This window comes from Trichinella spiralis, assembly GCF_000181795.1.
Source record: "Trichinella spiralis strain ISS 195 chromosome Unknown Scfld2, whole genome shotgun sequence".
NCBI classification, from domain to species: Eukaryota; Metazoa; Nematoda; class Enoplea; order Trichinellida; family Trichinellidae; genus Trichinella; species Trichinella spiralis.
In genome coordinates this window covers 10,428,411-10,447,218 of record NW_003526941.1, presented here as the reverse complement: position 1 = coordinate 10,447,218, position 18,808 = coordinate 10,428,411, and the positions used below count along the sequence as shown (strand labels likewise).

Here is an 18,808-nt window from a genome sequence, read left to right as displayed (position 1 = left end):
AATTGTGGACGAACGAACACCATTGAAGGCAAGATGTGTCAACGTTGATTGCTGTCGTAAAGAGCGTCCGGCCGTGGGTCAACGGTGCTCGACCAGCGGTCAGTTTGTTTTATTGAAAGTGACGGTCAGCCAAGTGGCCACATTGTAAGCCTGGCCAACGTTGCTTTTTATGTGGGTCAGGCCGTTGTCGACACCGGACTCTTGGACACGCTGCCTGGACGCCGTAATTTTCATCACTTCCAACTGTATCATCTACCACTAGTGGCATGCTAGCTAGCTGGCTGTGTGTCTGTCTGTCTGTTTAGCTGGCTTTCGGCTGGTTGTCTGGACAGAAGCAAAAAGCCAAAATGCTTTCATTTTTTCCCACTACCTACTGCTGCTGCTACTGTTACTACTGTTAGTAATTTCTCATCGACGACTCTGTTGTACGTCAATTTGAAAAAGCAACAAGAAATACCTGCCTATGAATGAATGCACTTTTTTTATTCAGGTAAGTCATTTTTTTATTTTTGCTATTAACATTATTGTTGATGTCCCATAGTTGTTACAGTCTGCCGATTGCTTTTTCTCCCAACTGAAAACGGTTTCTTCTTTTATTATTATTATTTTTTTATCACTGAAGCATCATTGATTATTCGTAAGCATTTTGTTCATTTGTTAGATAATTTTGTACAAATTATAATTTTCAGCGTGTTTCAGTATGTTCAGTTTTACACAGGGTACTTGATTTGCCCTGCTGGTTTTTCATTTTGTTATTTGCATTAACTTTTAAACGTGATTAACTGAATGTTTTCGGTAAATTTCAATATCTGTTCGTGAAAAGTCCACTGTGCTTCGTATTTAATATTCTAATAGGGCTATTTGACAATATTCGAGTGATGGACTTCTTGGGAAAAAAAATCATCTTACAGTAAGTGACAGCTGTTAATTGTTTCTGTACCTGCTTGTCATTTTTGCAGTAGTTCAAGGTGGTAGTAACAGGTTTGTCATGGTAGAAACAACATATCATATGTTGAACGTAAAGTTCATATTGGCTTGTTGAATTTTACTTCATTTATTTATTTATTTTAAAGCTGAGTTTTCTTAGAAATTCTTTCTGGAGGCTAGTTTCAAAACGTGGCGAATATTTTACGAATGCATAAGTCGACGACTGGGGGAGAGGTTATTACAATGGCGAACTTTTTCACGCTTGGGCAAATTAATGTCACCAAAAGATGATGAAATAGTTTAAAATATGCACTCACTTTTGGCATCTGTTTGTCTGCATTTCGCATGTTTCAAAAATCAAATGTAAAGCAGTATTTGTTTGGGATAGATGAAACTTTTGGATGAACTGTTTTATTATTTTATTATTTGAAACAGATGCGTAATAATTTACGCGAGACGGAGAGGCTTGAGATTTGGAATTCGATAAACTGAAGAATGCACTTTGGCTAAGAATAGTTACGAGCGAAAATAGCTGACAGGCGAGAGAATCCAAGTGTCAAGTGACATTTGCAAATCAAATATTTGCACCATGCTTGCACATCGGCAGTGCCTAGATTTTCCTGACCAACGCACGGTGATCAGCAATCAGCTAATCAATTTTTTTACGATCAAATGCATATTCACGCGTCATACCATTTTTCTCACATATCAAATAACCAACCGATCGATGGCAATGACGACGAATTTGACTTTCGTTTTTTTTTAATTTTTCATAATTTATATTTATTGTCAATGATTTGTAAAAGGGGTTTTCTGAGTTACTCTTTCGTTGCATCAGTGGAAGAAAGTTTGCAGCTAGTGAAAGTAGTAGTGTGGAGGTAGTGTTTCAAAAATTACACTGATCGTCCAAAAAGAAATGATTGACTACTGTGTCTGCATTTATTACTTTCAGTTTTCATTGAAAATAATAATAATCATAAAGTTCTATTCTGGTATCTTCAATATTGATGATGATGCATCTTGGATTTTTTTTTCTATTTCTACACGAATAACAATACCAATAAATAGACTAGTAATATATTAAAGATGATTAGTATTGTTATTTTGAAAAAAATTCACGAGTGTGTACAAGTGCTTTTTTCTTATTAGTCAACAATTTTATCCCTTCCTGGAAATGGAACAACCAGTCTGGAAATAATGAGGTGGGCGGCTCGGTTAAGCGGCTTTTGACCAAGCGTGAACACACACGGAAGGCTGAGCGTCCTGCTGGTCAAAGTGGTCGGCCAATTGTCTTGGAACGTGTCCTGGCATTTTGTTCTCGGCTTCCGGCCACTTTGGGCACAAGTCCTTGATCTGATGAGAATTTTTCTTCTTGTTGTTATTATTTTTTTTGGTTCTGAAGCTATTAAGAAAGAAGCCTTGGGGGTATGGATTAAGCTGCTTTTGGAAGGCTAAAAAACTGTTCGGCATTCGGTTTCATCGCAATCATGCGTCGTTTCCCAGATGATAAAGAGCCAGGAACGCGGTCATCGGTTTCTGCTTGTGCAACGTACTGGACGCATGAACGGTTATTAAAAATTTCTTCTTCATTTTTTTTGCTGCTGACCTTTGCCCATTGACCCACCCGTGGTGCAAGAAAAAAGTGACCGGCGTTGTAATTGTAGTGGGTTTCATACCGGGCATAGTTGTGCACCGTTTGGAGCCATTGGAATGCATGACCCCCGTTGAGTTCTGTCAGTTCTGCTTGAACGGCTTGCGTTTTTGCTGCCGACCTCGGGCCGCAGCTGCTCTTCTCATTTAGAACTTTCAAAAGCACCATCACCACACTGCTCCAGCTCATCAGCAGCATTCATTGTTTTCTTCCAATCTGCGCGGCAGATGGGGATGGATGCTTCATTTTGCATATCCAATTTATCTTCTTCTTCTTCTTCTTTTTTTATCTTTCTCCTCGCCTACTATTTTCTTATTCACACAGTAGTTTTATTCGTTTGAATAAAAATGCGCACAGCTTGCTCATCTTGCGCGTCTGGAATTTTCAACTATTAACTCTATTTTTCATTAGTACAATTGGAAAATTATTCTCTTCATTAAGCCCATAGCACGCGCACTGTCTGTCTGACTGTCTGGTATGTACAGAAGGAAAGTTATTTGCTTTTTTTCCCCACGCACACACACAAACATATCAAAAGTAACACTAATCCACTGTTTGTATGAATGATCATGATGCTAATTATATTTATATTAATTTTATCATAAAATTTGACTTTAATATCTGCATTGGTTTTTCATTGTAAATTGTGGTCGTGATTGGTTAACATCTGTTTAAAAAATATCTATAGCTCTGTCGTTGATTGCACGTACTACTTGTCACTTTTTTATCCTGCTGGGAAAGAATGGTCTTGAAATCATCATTTCAAAAGTAATATGAAAATTGAAATTTTTTCTTGTTTTTCTTTTTTCTTGTTGGAATATTTAAGATAAGTTGCATGGCTTTGATGTTTGTCATGGTTGAAATATAGGGCGGCAATATGTGTGTAGTGATGTAAGCATTTTATTCACGACTGGTTTGCAAAGTGAACAAGGTTGCGGTATCGGTTGATCGGTTTCGATATTCTATTTTCATCGCTGATTGAAGAATTCTCACGCGCATGCAGAGCACTTTATCTGAATCCCTGGGCATCTATCCTGGCCAGATTATTATTTGTCGGTATATGTTGCGTTGCACGCACACACACACACAAGATTCAGCGATGCGTAAATATATATATATATAATTACAGCCAGTGAGTGACGTTGACGTCTGTTTGAATGTACGTCTGTAAGTGTTGGAAAATTTGCTTTTTACAGTACGATTTCCTGCGCATCAATTTTTCGAACAATCACCAGGTGTCGGCTTCTCACATCCACACTTTGTTTGGTGACTTTTTCCGTTTGCTTCTTTTCGTAGGCGCCTGTTCAGTCAGGTTGCATGTTGTCATCTTGAGAAACTCATCTTGCCACACTATTCGACTTGATTGAGTATTTTTTGTCATTCTCTTTTCTCATATCTTTCATCTGAACTGTCCCCCCTCGATTTTGGATAATAATTATGATAATAGATGTGATCGTTGCTAGTTTTACTGAGCTTTTCATTTCGTCTTTTTTCCCCTTGTGTTTATAATTTTGCAACAACAACAACAACCACACCAGTGTTTTTTTTTCCACTGCTATTTCAATTTTAAAAATTCCCATTTTTATATCTATAATTTTGTCAGTGATTTTTATCATTTGGATTGTGTTTATGGTTTTTATTTCACTTTTTCTTTTCAAGAATTTCAAACAACTGATATAGAATTGGATATTGTGCAAAATGAAAAAAATATGCGAATGCCAAAAAAACAACAACAACAATCTCTATCTCTATATCTCTGTAATAGGGGGGGGGGTTTATCTTTAGCTTTATACGGAATTTTATTGTTATTATTATTATTTGATAACTGGCTATTGACCTTGAACTTATATCTTTTTATTACTGGACAATGTGTATGCATTGGTGTGGTGGTGATAAACGAAATTCCTCAACCTAGAAGATGATCATGATTGGAAAAAGTTGAAGAAAAATAAAAACAACACTATGCACGTGTATATGATGTATATATATATATACTGTTGTTTTCTTTGTGTTAACTATTTAATGATGAATTACGTTGGCAGATAATGATGGATAGAAAGTTCAGTCAGCATTGTGTGTGTTTATTTGTTTATTTATCTACATTGTGAAAGTATCTTCCAATAGTTCACCTACGCAGTGACGTTAATTTATTGCGTAATTTTTGTCCTGTGCCTGAAAACAGTACTTTTCTCTACAACATTTGCATTGTTTTCCAACAAAGGGAAGGAAAAATGCACTTTACAAAGAGGTGGAAGATGAACAACACTTTATTTATATTTGCATGGACGGTTGAAAAGATTTTATCATTTATTTTACAAAGCATGTCATATTGATGTTAACTTTGACTGTGGAAGTGATGTTCAAAAATTTGGTGAAAGAAAAATATAATCTTGCAGTTGAATTTGCAAGTTGTTCAATGGAAAGTTGGACAGTTTGCTTCCAGTAGTGGTGATTTGGTTGAGGTGGGTTCTGCTTTTATCGACCATGTGGATGTTCCATTTGGGGGAAGTTCGATCAGAAAAACATCCCTGAGAAGAGTGAGAAAAGACAAGTTGAATAATAATTAGTAGCCGTTGACGTCGAAGCTATTGTTTGTGATGAAGTTTTCGAAAGCTGAATTTGAAATTTAAATTTAAAAAAGGAGCAAAATTACGATCAGTTCGACCGAGCCAGCCAGTCAGTCAGACACGGCCGTGGCGTCAGACACACTGTCAGGTAGACTGTTTGGCGTCTCAGATTTATTTCAACGTCCGATGGTGTCGATCAGCAAGCAACAGTACATTGTCACTGGCAGAGTAATAACATTCCGGATGTTGTAATAATTGTCGCTTTTTTCTTGACGATTTTATTGGTAATGCTAATTTTGTTGGGTAATATTTTTTTCTCTCTTCCCCGCTCCCCCTCTATTCCTTTGTCTTTTTCTCTCCGTTTCTCTTTTCTTTGTTTGATTCGATAGTTTGCACGAATTTCCAGTTTGATAAAAGTTGATCGCTGATGAGTCAGTGAAACGGCATGCGGAACGGAAAGGTCGACGTTGACGTCTGACGACAATGTATTTTTTCAATCACCTGCTTCATTGCACATCTGTCGCCAACAAACGGCTTGCTTTGTCAGTTTGGCTTGTTCTGTATTCATCATCATCATCTTTTTCTTCTTCTTCTTCATCACTTTCCTGTAATTATCAATAATACTGATAATAATAATATTCATTCAAGTCTGCAGGTAGAGTTGGAATGCTTTAAACGGAAACTTAACAAGCAACAATTTGAAAAATTAACTTTTTTTTATCATTTTGATAAAAATAATCCATTTGTTTTGTTGCAAAATTGATCAGAGTTACTCATGCATCTGCACGTGTATATTTTTTCATTATTTAAAGCTAAATTTTTATACTTTCTCATTGAGCTTTGTATATCATTGTCATCGTCGTTATTACTATTATTGCCAGTATATTATTTGTAAAGGATCAATTACCATTTTACCACAGCAGGATGTGATGTCTCGTTTGGTTTTTTTTGCTTTTGCTTTTTAATATTTTGCAAAACAGTTTCTGCAGAAAAAGGCCGCAGGTTTTGTTAGTCAGAAGCTTTTCTTTTCATTAGCTTTTCACCCTTTCCGAGTTTCAGCAAAGAAAAAAGAAAAGAAATTTTAGTCGAATGGAATTTTATCTTCTTCTTCTTCTTATTTTGCTTCACACCTTTTTGACGTGTGTTGTTTGCTTTTTCACTTTATTTTCTTCGTATGCTTTTTTTTGCTTTCCTTTTCGGCTTCATGTCGCTTTTGGCGATAACTTTTTGGATGGAATGTGTTTGTTCGATTGCTTAACTTCACGCTGGCGTGAAATTATTTTCGGCACGCGCATTCAGTCGGTTATTTATTTATTATATTATTCTCTCCCCTAACTCTCTCTCTCCCTTGGTAAGTGGTATGGTGGAATTTCGGATATTTATTTCATATTTCGAGTATTCGAATCACCGAATGCAATTTTCCATTTTTTTAAAATTTCATTTCAATTCAACTTTTCTGATAATAATAATTTAATTAATTATTGAACAACATTGCTCAAATTTGTTCTTTTGTGAGGTATATTTTTTTTTGTTATTTAGTGATTGATCATTGATAAAAGCTATGCAAATATTATCACAGCAAGTTGCTTTGCTGTTGATGGTCTCATATGATTGTCTGTCTCATTTGATTGAAGAAGATTTACTTATGTTTTAATTTTAATGAAAAATTTTTGGCTTTTGATTAATATTGTTAACTGGGAATTGTGTTGTCTCGTTCGGGCATGTAATATATAATAGTATAGTGGTAGTAGAAGAAATTTTCGACAGGCAGACAGACAGGCAGACAGGAATTTCCATTGAAACTTGAAAATTGGCAAAGTTGCTTGGGTTGTGTAAAAGTTTTATCGTTTGCCTTTTCTAACACAACATCACGTCTTGAATGAAACAGCAAAGCGGAGAGAGATAGATATTGCGTAGTTGTTCAATTTATTTAACGACGATTGGTGCATTCTTGTCGTTTTTGTAGGCATATCTTTTCTTTCGTCAGCATGTTTGCACTTTTGTTGACCAGTTTTATGTTCCATCGATATAGCATAGCTTTATTTATTATTGTCACACGTCAGTTGCGCGTTGCTTGCTCTTTTATAATTTCGTGAATGCCGCCGCTTATTTTCTTCCAATATGGAAATAAATTATTGATTTGCAACTTTTTTTAATCGGCACCATTCACTTCACATTATTTTTTTTTCTCATTTTCATAATTTTACCTTCCACTGATTTATTTATTTATTAATGTTGATTATTAATAAAAGTTGAAATTACTTATTTCATTTCATTTATTTAAAGCAAAAAATTAAAAAGAAATTCTCCGTCACTTTTGTTTGACAAATGAGATTTTCTTTTGACATTGGTTGCAGTCGGCGTGGTCGGAATAATTTCAGGCATCCAAGATTGGACGTTCGATTGAAAATAATTAGCATGAATGTTTAGCTGACGTAAAGTTGTTTGTTTGTTTGTTTGTTTGCTTGCTTGCTTGCTTGCCTGCTTGTTCTTGTCTCGTCTGTTGCGTGTTTTCAGTTTTCTTCGAGCAATTTGTTTCGAAACAAAGAACACATACCAGCCAGCATGTCCGCTGAAATGCACTTGCACCACGGGGGAACAAAATGCTGTGTGCAGATTTTTAGTCGATTAGTTGGTTAGTTTAGCACGCGTGCTAATTGCATGTATATTATTATATGCAGCGTTTCCAGACAACGCAGACTGCTTGTCGCTTTTCTTTCTCTTCTTCGTATTTTTATTACAACTTTTACATTTTCTCACAGACATATAAAAACAGCTAATTTTTCGTTCAGTATTATGCGCACATATGCAAAGAAAGAATAATGATGGAAAATTTACGTTTGCACTTTTTTTGAACATAAAAATTATTCTTCTTTTGCATTTTAAAGTGAAAAATTTGTTCATCGGAAAACGTCTTTTGCTTTTTTATTTTTCTTTGAAATTGCACCATTCATCTCCGAAAGCACTAACGGACAGAGTAAAGGGAAAAAAAGCTGTTTGAAATGAAATCAAATTATATTTTATTTTATTTTAGCATGAATAAGCGACCAATAAATTTTTTTTACAATTTTGCAAACGCGCTCCGATTATTCATACTCTTCTTTTATTCTGATTTAACAATTGTTATATTATTTTTCTGTTTAATTTTAATTTTACCAAAATGAAAACAACCAAATGATTCTTGATGTCATTTCTGTGAAATTGATCACGATTGTGTAATGATGTATGGCTCTGATGAAGCTACTACTACTGTTCAGATGTTTAAGACGACGAATGGTCACACCGTTGGTATGTATGTGCGGATGGGTGGGTGTTTTTTCACGGTAGATATTCAATCGGCTATTATGCATTAGTGAATGGAAGTAGATGGTGATGTATTGAACTGGATTTCTGTGTCCAGTTGTTGTTCTGTGGGCTTTCGTGTTTTTCTGCTTATATATTATTGTTGTGGTAATTAGCGCGTCAAGCCATTGTCCTTTGCGTCGAACCGAACGCGCTTTTACTGTTGTCGTTGTCGCCTTGAATTTTCTTTCTCTCTTGCTCTCTCTCTCTCTGCAATGAGCAAATTTGAAGGTCGTCAGATGGTGCCAGTTTCGTTGTCAGAATTAAATCAGTAGTGAAAGGAGGATTGTGACCAGTTGGAACAGTTTTTCGTTGTGGTCGATTGTCCGTTTACGGCGTATATATCTAGCAGCAGTTTGTCGTGGTGTTGTCGGTTCCGTGGCGTGGCAAGTGTCAATTTAGGAGTTGTCGATTTTGATACGTCTCCACCCACTTTGTCCACCATTGACCCCACCCAGAAGAATAGCAATAAACAGATTGAATCCTTCTTCTTTTTAATTTTCAATTTTTAGTTGATTGACATTTTTTCCTCTCGAGGGGACTGTTCAAATCCAATAGCTGATTTGAATTAGATTCCAATAGAGCTACATTTAACTAACTGTTCTATATATATATACACATATGGTATACGCATAAATGTATGGGATGTGTGCGTTGTATGTTTGTGTACGTTTGTGCTTTGCAACTGGTCGAATTATTGAAATTCTTAAACGTCCAATCGAGCGCATCTGCCAGAGGCAGTAAAAACACGCTCTTGTCAGCCAGTGATGTCGACGAATTGGGGTTAGCTCAGTAAGTGGTAAAGTTTTATAAAATTAAAAAGCCTTCAACCGCTCTCGCGATGCTGGTCTGTTCTCATATATACTGCTGCTTTATACTTTGTTTATCTTACAAAATACACATACATCAATGTATATTATTTGAGAAGAAGAATATGAAAAAATAATAGTAGAACAATTTTTTCATTGTTCAACAACGTGTATTCTGGTAAATAATTGGAAGTGTTCATTTTCTTGTTATATTGGAAAGAAGTGAATTTCTTTTTACATAACTTCCCAAGTGGTGGTCACACATTTTGATCGGAATATTTTTCCAAATTTTTCCAACTTGCACCAACCATTAGCTGTTGTTGTTTTTCTGTTCATGTACTACAGTAAGAATTGTTACGCTTGGTGAGGTTTTTTGGACACTGAATTGTGGTGTGGAATGTGAAACACGCTCGCGGATGCTTGCTTGCGGCGGGCTAGTCAGTCTTGTGTGCAGTACTGCAGAAGAAAAATGCCAGGTGGATTCTCTCGTACAAGGCGCTTAATAGTAGTAGTAGTAGCAGCAGCAGTTAGTAGTAGTAGTAGTAGTAGTAGTAGCACCAGCAGCAGCAATCAGGTTCTTTCTTCTTCATATGTTTGTGTGTTGAGAAGAAGAAGAAGAAGAAGTTTGCTTTACTTTCGTGCGTTTGGTAGTAGTGTCGAGAGCGTAGTTTGGAATGTCACGTTCGCCATTTTCCGCCTTCCACATTTCTTACAATTTTATCGTTTATTCCACTTTTCCATCTTATTCACTTCATTTTACTTTTGTAATATCTTCATCACGTTCGAAATTATTACGCATACTCGGCAAGTTGCTAGGCTATATGGAATATTGTTTGCATACCGGACGCGGCTGCATTGAAATAATTTTCTCCCATTTTTTTACCCCACTCAAATTCATCTGCTTCATTTATTGTAGAAAATGGAAGCAGCAGCATGAGCCGGCAATGGTCGCATTTGTTTTCTGTGTTGGCTTGGATTTCTCAGTCGGCCGTAAAACGAGTGTTGGATAAAAGCTAGGCAAAAGCCGCAATGCCGTTCGAATGTCCAACTGGTGGCTCGTCACCGCTGGCGGGTTTGGTCGCTTCGAAAAGTCGATGCTCCACGTCCATGGCCACGGCCAGACGTTTTTGCGCGTCTGGACCGTTTGCCGGCGTTCCGGTGTTCGTCTCACGGTCGACCAACTACCTGCTCACTTCTGGCATGAAATATGTCGATGTGCAGTTGCTCACCGGCCAGCATCTTTACGTTGCTGTTGATGTGAGTGAAGACAGTTGCAATTTATGATCGCTTCCATATTATAAATCCGTCGTTGATTGGGTCCATTCATTCAATTATGTTCATCACAGGTACGCTGCAAAGTGGCCGATATATTCGACTGTGTCTGCGCCCACATTGGCACCCAAATGCCGCGACTGTTTGGTTTGTGCGTGCGCATTGAAAACGAGTATCGGTTTTTGGAACTATCTCAAAAATTTTCCAAATGTACGCCAAAAAATTGGTCCAAATCCGGCGGTTCGGTCAGTATTCTGTTCTTATAATATGTATCGATATGGTAATTTCTTCTTCTTTTTTTTTCAGGGTACGGATATGCTCGGTCAGCCGTCAGTTATACTGTATTTACGGGTTCACACCTACGTGGATGCTGTTCGCATAATTAGGTAAGTGAAAAATTTTATTTTTATTGCTGATAAAAGCATGTCATTTTTGAAAGTTTTTCTAACAATTTTATCTTTTTCTTCTTCAACTTTTTTTCTGTTTGTTTGCTTGCGCTTCTGTATATATATATTGGATAAATATTTGCCTACTCTCTACATTGATCTGTATACTGCAGTGCAGTAGTTTATCTAAAGTTGACATTGAACATGCGTCATCTAGTACAATCTGCGCCTGTCTTTCTTTCGGAATGACAGAAATATTTTTGGAAAGTATATTGGGTTTTCATTTTTTCTGGTCAAAACTTGACAAGTTCTATTTCGTATTGATAATGACCTACCTGGAAGATGTACGTGGTGTAGCCTTAAAAGTAATAATCAGTACGTCGTGGAACAACAATCATATAGAATAGGAAAGAATTTTTATTCATAATTAATTATGCTTATTAATTTCCATTTCATTCGATTTCCTGTCTATTGCATTAGTGATTTCCATCGGTTGTACTACTATTCATGGTACTGCTTCACCACTTTGTCTCTTTATTAAGCTTTTTAATAGCTGGCAATTTTAATAGTGGCAAAGGGGAAACTTGTAATTTTCACATACGGACACAGCAACAACCTAATAATAATCTAATAATAATAATAATAGTAACACATCAGTTTTCATTTTATCTGTAGTATACTTATGATGATGAACAGAACAGACTACTACTGGTGGTCAGTGTTGGCTAGTATCTGTCCTGCAATGTGCCAATTGACATCATTTGACCATAAACGATCGATTGGTTCAGTGGGACAATATTGGGCCATCGTCCGATTAATTCTGTCGCGCTTCTGTGATTTTATGTTACGTAAGTGATGCGCTCGGTGACGATCCACTTGCAACTTGAGAACATTTTCATGCTTTGAAATGAAACTACTGTCTTGGAAAATTTTTCACAGGAAAAAAAATACTTTTTTGGGCTTCTCTCAAGAGCGATCTCAGGCTACTTAGTTATGATATACGACGATTATTTTTTCAATAAATTTATCATTATTAATTTTTCAGCTTTTTATTGCTTTGTGAACCAACGGCTTTGGCACATTAGAAGAAATAATATTTATATTACTTTTTTCTCAAATTTTTAATCTTACAACTTTTCACTCTTTATATTGCATTCATAAATGCATTACATTGGGGAATTTTTTTTTGCATTTAATCATCGGTAAAGCAATTAGTACCAACATTATTAGCACTTGTTGATTTTTCATCTCTTTTTTATTTTCATCTCTTCTGCTGTATATATATTATACTTATTATCGAGACGAATCAGGCTGTGACAATTTCCTTATGATAAATAAATATTACACATGATCAGCACTGAAATAGCCTGTGGACTGAAAATTAATAATAGTAATAATAATAATAATAGCATGAACAATTTTCAGATGATTTATTTATTGTTACTGTTGTTGTTCACAGGGAATTTATTTACGTTAAGTTTAGCATGAACCAAACTTTATGTTTTTTTTCAACTTAAAACTGCAAACTGCAAGTGGGATATGTGGGTGGTGTGTACGCAAGCAAACATTTGACAATTTTGTTCTCATTTCATGGTATATTTCATTTAATTTCAACTTTTTCACAGCAGATTGGCAAGGAAATTTTTATTTTTGGAATTCAAAAACATGCTGTGATTTCTTGATTGATGTAGCATGGAAAACGTGTAGTTAGTTTAGTTGACGCTAGATGTTTTGAGTTAAGCGTTTGTGCAGTAAATAATAAAAGTTACAGTTTTACTCTGGTTTTGCTAAAACCAAAGAAAGTATTATTGCAAGTCAAAACGATTAAAGCTGGCTGAGATAATTTATGCATGCATTATTATTGCTGGTGAAGTTGATTTATAGTCAAGTGGAAAATTCTTCGTACAATGTCATGTATTGTGAATCAGGTTGGCAGTTGATTATAATTTTTATTTTTATCCCACTATACATGTTTTGTAATATTGCAAATGAGCCGAAAGGTGAAATAGCGGTTGCAATTGTATAATTTTTCATCGCAAGAATTGTTCGACGCGCATCATCCTGTTTGTTCCATGCTGGAAACGATGAGATTCCATCTGTTGTTAAGATTGATGCAAGACAGTTAGTTGTCTGTCATCAGCTGGAGTTGGTGGTGAATAAATTTTCCAATTGTTGAAGGTGAACAATCTTAAAATGGAACCACCGTAATTTTCCAGTTTCTCAGTACATTTGTTTGATAGAATTGGGTTGACTTAATAAGGCAAAAAAGGAAAAAATTTGCCCATGAATGAACGAACGAACGAACGAATGAATGAATGAATAAATGAATGAAAATATTATTCCATCACTGCTAATAATTAATCAAATTATAATAAATAAGTAAAAAAAAACTGTGTGGAAATTGAGAAAAAATCACTGTGGTCTAATACTTTTTTTGCAAGCTTATATAACGTACAAAATTGATAATTGTGGTGGTATTTTAATTTTCTTTTTTTTCAGTTGTCCAATAGCATTGCTTCATTATTATATGCAGTTGCGAGAAAATTTACGTGTCTACTGGTCTCCTGAGTGGGTACGCGAAGAGCAGTGCTATGAGGCGACCGCGTTGGCTTTGCAAGCTGATTTTGGCGATTACAACGAAAACACGGCTGCCGGTACGGTTTACTTTTCACCGGAATTGTATTTTCCGTCTTGGGTGGTCGAATATCGCGGGGTTCACTTCCTGCGTCGACACACGCCGACCGTTCACCGAGACTGTCAAGGCATGGATCCTCAGGAGGCGCGGTATCGCTTTTGCGAAGAGCTCAGCACCGGCTTGTCGGCTGTCAATGTCCATCTGTATCGTCTGAAGCGAACCAAATCGGAACAGTTCGATTCAATATTGCTGGGCATTGGACCGGCTGGGATCGACGTCTTCGAACCCAAGCAGGACAATCCGCGTGCGTTGCTCGGTTCGTTCCAGTGGGCACGGATCAGCAAGCTTTCCTTTGACGTAAAATTATAAAATTATTATTATTATTATTAATTTAATTTAACTTTATTTTTTATTCAGCGAAGAAAATTTCTCATCTGTTCCGTCGACGGTCGCAAGCTCACCTTTTACACATCCAGCGATCAAAAGTCTCGCTATTTGCTCCACTTTTGTCGCATGTTTCATCAGAATTTGATGAAGTTGCACGTCGACATTGGTTCGCTTGGCAATGGCAATTACTGTCAAGATGGTGGTGGTAAGTTTTGAATTGAAAATTTTGCATCTTTTGGAAAATAAGTGCACGCATTTCAACTGTGCATTCTATCTACAACACAGAGCAATGCACTAGCTGCATATACTTACTTGCCCAACCTTGCTAACGAACTTGTCACGTAAAATCTATTTTATTATAATATATATATATATATGTAGAAAAATTATTATAAAAGATGAAGAAACTTAGTGATTTTAATTTTACAGTCTGTTTTATTTGTTGTTTTTACAGATGGTAAAATTGCACAAAAACAATGTTCCATATACGGCGTAATTGATGGTACAACTGCTACTAGTAATGGTGAGACGTCGATTCAATCAAGCGATGGTAAAATTACCAGTAACGGATGTGACAAAATATTTCCGTACGTATAAATCGATTGATTATATAATTGACCAATTTTTTTCTTATATTTATATTTACATTAGTTTTATTAGATTTAGAATTTTATGAATTTCAAAAAATTTGTCAACTTTAAAAATTCCAAAGGTTGAGTTGTCAGTTGTCAACAATGTCCAGTGTTGTTCATCTTTGTAGATAATTTTGAACCGGTTGATGTCATTCTTGGTAGATAGTGTCACCCAGTATTTGCGTATTGACAGAAGCGTGTAACGCATTACTTGACTGAACTAGGGCTTGAAGCAGCGACAACACTCTCATAAAGGCTAACACTTTTTTAACAACTATCATTCTCTCATTTTCTCTCTCACTTGTCGTGGCAGTGGATAAATATTGCATATTGTGAACATTGTGCATTGCACTTGCAACTTTTGTTATTCAATATATTTAACATTAATTTCAAATTTAATTTAAACTTAATTATTAATGTTGTGTTCATTTAATAAGTGTTATTAGCTTTATCTGATCACTGGCACTGATCACAATTTCATTTCTACGTATATTCTACATTGTGCATCAGTATCAACGCACTGATTTTTCAGTTGTAAATTGATCGCTTTCTTAAGTTCGACGTTAATTGAGGAATTTAAATGGTTAAAAAATTTTTCTTAAATTCACTTTATATATATTATGTATAGTTTATCACGCCAATAAAAGTATCAAAAACTGTATAATTTACTTCCATAATATTATTTGATGTTCACGTACAAATAAATTAGTTGTGGATGAAAAGTCTGATTTGATGGAATGAGAATTTTCAGTTGGTTATAGTTGAATGTGAAGTTGGTTTATTTTTGTAGTTTTTCTTTTTTTTTTCAAAAATTTAAAATTATACATATTCATCTGTTATGGAAAGATTTTCTAAACCAACCAAAGTAGTAGTAGTAGTACTGTGTGAAATGAATAATAGTGGTGGAGAAGTAGTTGTGAAAACAGTGGAATGATTGTTTTCAAATTGATATTTTTCATGATAAATTAATTATTGAACAGTTATTGGACAATATTACAGTGTTGGAGTGTAACTTTTTTGTAAATTTCAGCAACTTGTCCAATGCTACCGGTCAACGTGTCAGTTTGGTGAGCGACGCCAGCAGCAACACTACATCCGGCATTGTGTCGGACAAGCAGCAGGCGCCTGATGACAGTGAAAACGACAATGGTGAGCTTTGTCACCGACAGGATCGTTTGAACATCCCTGTGAATGCTCGCTCTCTCTCAGACCCGGACTTGTTGGAATTTGACTTCTCTGCCAATGGGAAAGTGCCACTGGTGCACAGTGATTCGGCCCGAAGCGAGGTGTCGTTCGTCAGTCGGCAAACTTATGCGGATGAAGAAGAAACTTCGTCTACGGACGGTTCTGGTGAAGTGGGAGAATTTTGTTCAACATCGCAGGCGGTTTGTTCCTGCGCGGAAAGCGTTGCGGCGGATACCACCGACCGTAATAATACAAAATTGAAAACGGCCAGCAGCAACAATAGCAATAATGTCGAACCGGTGCATTGTGCCGTGAAGAATTCTGCCCAAATTCAGCATCCAATTTTGCCCAGCGCGTTGGCAACTCTGGAGGAAAAATTGCGCCGGTGTCAGCTGCGCACCCGTGAACAGCTAGCTTTGAATGTGAAAAATTCACTGGTCGACATTTCAGACATCCGGAGACGGACGTTGTTCAACAACGCCGATTGTCAACCCACCGCGGACCGAAACTGCAACTTGGCGCAACGCGCCTACATGAATTGGATACCAACCGGTGGAATGGGTAGCAACAAATTAGCTTCAGCGTCAGCTGGAAGTTGTCAAGATGCGTCCTGCTGTGCTCAGCCAAAACAACAACAACAACAACAGCCTCAGCAGCAGCAGCAGCAGCAACAACAACAACAGCAGTGTACTACGGCATCTGTTAATTATCCGATGATGGACAGCCGATATCAGAGGCGTATGGCACCGGTAAATGCTGGACCAATGGTTACCAGTACCGCGAGCGAATGTTTGCAGTCCGTATCGTTGTCCAATTTGCCTTCTCACGCATTGTCGTCAGCTTACGGTTCAACGCCGCTTCATGTGGACAACAGCAACAGCTCACTGCCCAACTATGAACAGGCGATCAGGCAAAAAGCTGAACGTCAGCACGGCAAACGTTGGACAACGATCACCTGTGTCGATCCTTTCGTTTTAAATCAGGCAACCAGCAGCATATCGGTGCAGTGCAAATGGAATGATAATAATAATAATAATAATAATGAGCAGAATGAATATTTGCGACAGCGGAATGATCAGCTACGGCAACCGTTGCAGCAGGCTCAAAGCGAGCCCGGGCTTGGTTTGGACGCTCGTCTGTCGTCATCGATCGGCAGTTGCGCGATGTCAGATGAAAATTGTCGACGACCTTACAAGAAGTATGATATATTTTCAAACGACTCTTTTTATCGAGAAAGATCATTATCCGCTTATTTGTCCGGACCGACAACAACAACGACAGCCGAATGTGATTTAGCTGCATATACACCAGCAGCTTACGTTAACCATCATCATCAACAACAACAACAGCAACAACAGCAACAGTATAAATCGACAATACCCTGCAGTTATGCGGAATGTAAAGAATTAAATTCATCAGCTAGTAGTGGTGGTGGTTGTTCGTCGCATTTTTTACACGGTTCAGCTATTGTCAGTAGGACGCAAAGTTTGCAGGATTCCACTTCTTCTTATCGGCACGGTGGAGCGTTGGGTTCAGGTCGTGAGATCAGTTTCAGCCGACTGCGTGCTAAACATGCTGTCAATTTGGGACTGGGCCAGGCGGTGTCAATATCCTCATCTGAATTGCTCCCTTCTACAATAGCTAACCGTTACCAGGACAGTGGATGTTCGTCAACGTCGACGCATTATTGTGATGCGTGTCAAGAAGAGCACTGCGAAATGCCCGCGATCGACTTGGATCGTGTGAAGAGCATGATCCAGGCCCAGGCGGCGGATTTGCCTTTAATTCGAGCTCTGTGCAGTGATCAGTCGTTGCATTCGTCGTCGGCGAACTGTTGCAGCATTAGCGAACTGGACAGCACCGGCAGCAGTGCCGCGGGACAGTGGTCAGTGCCTGTGTCGAGGCGTTTGTCGATGGCCGGAAATTTAGACGACGACATCACGGGCGAGTACTGTTGCCAAGAAGCGATGACCGCTGATCAGCAGGCAGCAGTTTCGCAATTTGGAACCTTCGAACCGCCGATCACTGGGCGTCCACTTAGCTGGCACGAATCATTTGTGCAACAGCAGAAGAAGCATCGTCATCTGCAGTTGCAAAAGCCGCCGCCAACGCCGCCACCACAGACGACCAAAGCAACAGAAACAGTCGAAGTAGCAAGCGCTTCGGTATCCGACTGTGGTTCAGTATCCAGTTTGCTCCAGTGTCAATTTTTGATGCCTCCACCGCCGCCTTACCATGGTGATACGTCGTCTTCATCTTCGTCTTGCCATTTATCGTTGCAAAAGCTACACGAAAATTCGATAAACGATTGTTACGCTGGTGCTAGCTCGACCGCTCAGATGCACGTATCATTGGCTCCGGCGTCGTTGCAAAGCGTCGTCCGCTGATTGTGCGTGCATATTGCTCTTAAATTATATATCACTTTTTTATTCCTATCAACTTTTGCTGCTCCACTTTCTCTTCATTCATCAAAGTACAGTTATTTTTTTCTTTTTTGCATTTGTTCATTTGTTCCAATTAATTCAATTTATTTACTTTTATTATTATTCATCTCAAAAAACTATGCCTTATCAACCTGTTGCTATTATTATTATTATTGTTCAAGCTTATTGTACTGCAAGTATCAAATTTCTTTTTTTCTGTTTCTCATGATCTATCTACTGTGCAATTCTATAAATAATTCTAGTTTTCTGTTGTCTTTATGCAAATAAGCAGCAATAAAGACGCATCTTTTTTACAATATCATCACTATGTGCACAATTATTATTATTATTATTATTATACAAGCTAGTGTATTTTTGTCAGTGATTTTTTGTTCACTAGTTTTCTGTGCTGACGTAATTTGTTGCTGCTTATTTGGCCAATATGAAAATGTCTGCTCATTAATGTTCTCGCTACTGCGCTCCTTCCTCGCTAACTTTCTGTTTTGCTGTGTTGTTTTTTTTTCTTTGCTTTTCAATTTTCTAATTTTTTCAAAATTTGCTTTCTTCATCAAATCATTTTATGCCCCTCTTT

At 37.3% G+C, this 18,808-nt stretch overlaps 6 protein-coding genes across 6 annotated transcripts; 4 read left to right on the top strand and 2 right to left on the bottom strand.

Moving 5' to 3' along the window:
- The first annotated feature begins 471 nt into the window (after positions 1-471).
- On the top strand, positions 472-1,419 carry Tsp_07753 (conserved hypothetical protein). Its single transcript, XM_003381153.1, has 5 exons — positions 472-490; positions 690-719; positions 960-1,018; positions 1,088-1,225; positions 1,363-1,419. The coding sequence occupies exons 1-5, from the start codon at positions 472-474 to the stop codon at positions 1,417-1,419; spliced, it is 303 nt and encodes a 100-aa protein (XP_003381201.1).
- A 723-nt stretch (positions 1,420-2,142) lies between these two features.
- Positions 2,143-2,776, bottom strand: Tsp_07754 (conserved hypothetical protein). Its single transcript, XM_003381152.1, has 2 exons — positions 2,388-2,776; positions 2,143-2,323 (listed from the first exon to the last, which is right to left on the bottom strand). Exons 1-2 carry the CDS (start codon positions 2,774-2,776, stop codon positions 2,143-2,145), a joined length of 570 nt encoding a protein of 189 aa, XP_003381200.1.
- A 2,033-nt stretch (positions 2,777-4,809) lies between these two features.
- On the top strand, positions 4,810-5,377 carry Tsp_07755 (hypothetical protein). Its single transcript, XM_003381151.1, has 3 exons — positions 4,810-4,866; positions 4,975-5,086; positions 5,220-5,377. Exons 1-3 carry the CDS (start codon positions 4,810-4,812, stop codon positions 5,375-5,377), a joined length of 327 nt encoding a protein of 108 aa, XP_003381199.1.
- Positions 5,378-8,297: 2,920 nt separating this feature from the next.
- Positions 8,298-8,932, bottom strand: Tsp_07756 (hypothetical protein). The gene is made up of 2 exons (XM_003381150.1): positions 8,822-8,932; positions 8,298-8,663 (listed from the first exon to the last, which is right to left on the bottom strand). Exons 1-2 carry the CDS (start codon positions 8,930-8,932, stop codon positions 8,298-8,300), a joined length of 477 nt encoding a protein of 158 aa, XP_003381198.1.
- An 833-nt stretch (positions 8,933-9,765) lies between these two features.
- On the top strand, positions 9,766-10,306 carry Tsp_07757 (hypothetical protein). Its single transcript, XM_003381149.1, has 2 exons — positions 9,766-9,977; positions 10,213-10,306. The coding sequence occupies exons 1-2, from the start codon at positions 9,766-9,768 to the stop codon at positions 10,304-10,306; spliced, it is 306 nt and encodes a 101-aa protein (XP_003381197.1).
- Positions 10,307-10,325: 19 nt separating this feature from the next.
- Tsp_07758 (FERM domain-containing protein 1) lies at positions 10,326-18,180 on the top strand. The gene is made up of 6 exons (XM_003381148.1): positions 10,326-10,553; positions 10,875-10,954; positions 13,454-13,905; positions 14,431-14,563; positions 15,639-16,387; positions 17,213-18,180. The coding sequence occupies exons 1-6, from the start codon at positions 10,326-10,328 to the stop codon at positions 18,178-18,180; spliced, it is 2,610 nt and encodes an 869-aa protein (XP_003381196.1).
- The last annotated feature ends 628 nt before the right edge of the window (positions 18,181-18,808 follow it).

Bases quoted from the DNA above. Each gene is read 5' to 3' on its own strand.
- Tsp_07753 (XM_003381153.1), top strand. The intron at 720-959 runs GTACTTGATTTG...TCATTTTTGCAG, and splicing joins TATGTTCAGTTTTACACAGG to TAGTTCAAGGTGGTAGTAAC. The intron at 1,226-1,362 runs GTTTAAAATATG...TATTTGAAACAG, and splicing joins CACCAAAAGATGATGAAATA to ATGCGTAATAATTTACGCGA.
- Tsp_07754 (XM_003381152.1), bottom strand. From the start codon at position 2,776: ATGCTGCTGATGAGCTGGAGCAGTGTGGTGATGGTGCTTTTGAAAGTT. The intron at 2,324-2,387 runs GTTTTTTAGCCT...TAATAGCTTCAG, and splicing joins ATGAAACCGAATGCCGAACA to AACCAAAAAAAATAATAACA.
- Tsp_07755 (XM_003381151.1), top strand. From the start codon at position 4,810: ATGCACTTTACAAAGAGGTGGAAGATGAACAACACTTTATTTATATTT. The intron at 4,867-4,974 runs GTTGAAAAGATT...ATAATCTTGCAG, and splicing joins TATTTATATTTGCATGGACG to TTGAATTTGCAAGTTGTTCA. The intron at 5,087-5,219 runs GTTCGATCAGAA...AATTTAAAAAAG, and splicing joins GGATGTTCCATTTGGGGGAA to GAGCAAAATTACGATCAGTT.
- Tsp_07756 (XM_003381150.1), bottom strand. From the start codon at position 8,932: ATGGTGGACAAAGTGGGTGGAGACGTATCAAAATCGACAACTCCTAAA. The intron at 8,664-8,821 runs GTAAACGGACAA...AGAAAATTCAAG, and splicing joins TGCTGCTAGATATATACGCC to GCGACAACGACAACAGTAAA.
- Tsp_07757 (XM_003381149.1), top strand. From the start codon at position 9,766: ATGCCAGGTGGATTCTCTCGTACAAGGCGCTTAATAGTAGTAGTAGTA. The intron at 9,978-10,212 runs GTTCGCCATTTT...CATTTATTGTAG, and splicing joins AGCGTAGTTTGGAATGTCAC to AAAATGGAAGCAGCAGCATG.
- Tsp_07758 (XM_003381148.1), top strand. From the start codon at position 10,326: ATGCCGTTCGAATGTCCAACTGGTGGCTCGTCACCGCTGGCGGGTTTG. The intron at 14,564-15,638 runs GTACGTATAAAT...TGTAAATTTCAG, and splicing joins GGATGTGACAAAATATTTCC to CAACTTGTCCAATGCTACCG. The intron at 16,388-17,212 runs GTTGTCAAGATG...TAAATTCATCAG, and splicing joins AGCTTCAGCGTCAGCTGGAA to CTAGTAGTGGTGGTGGTTGT.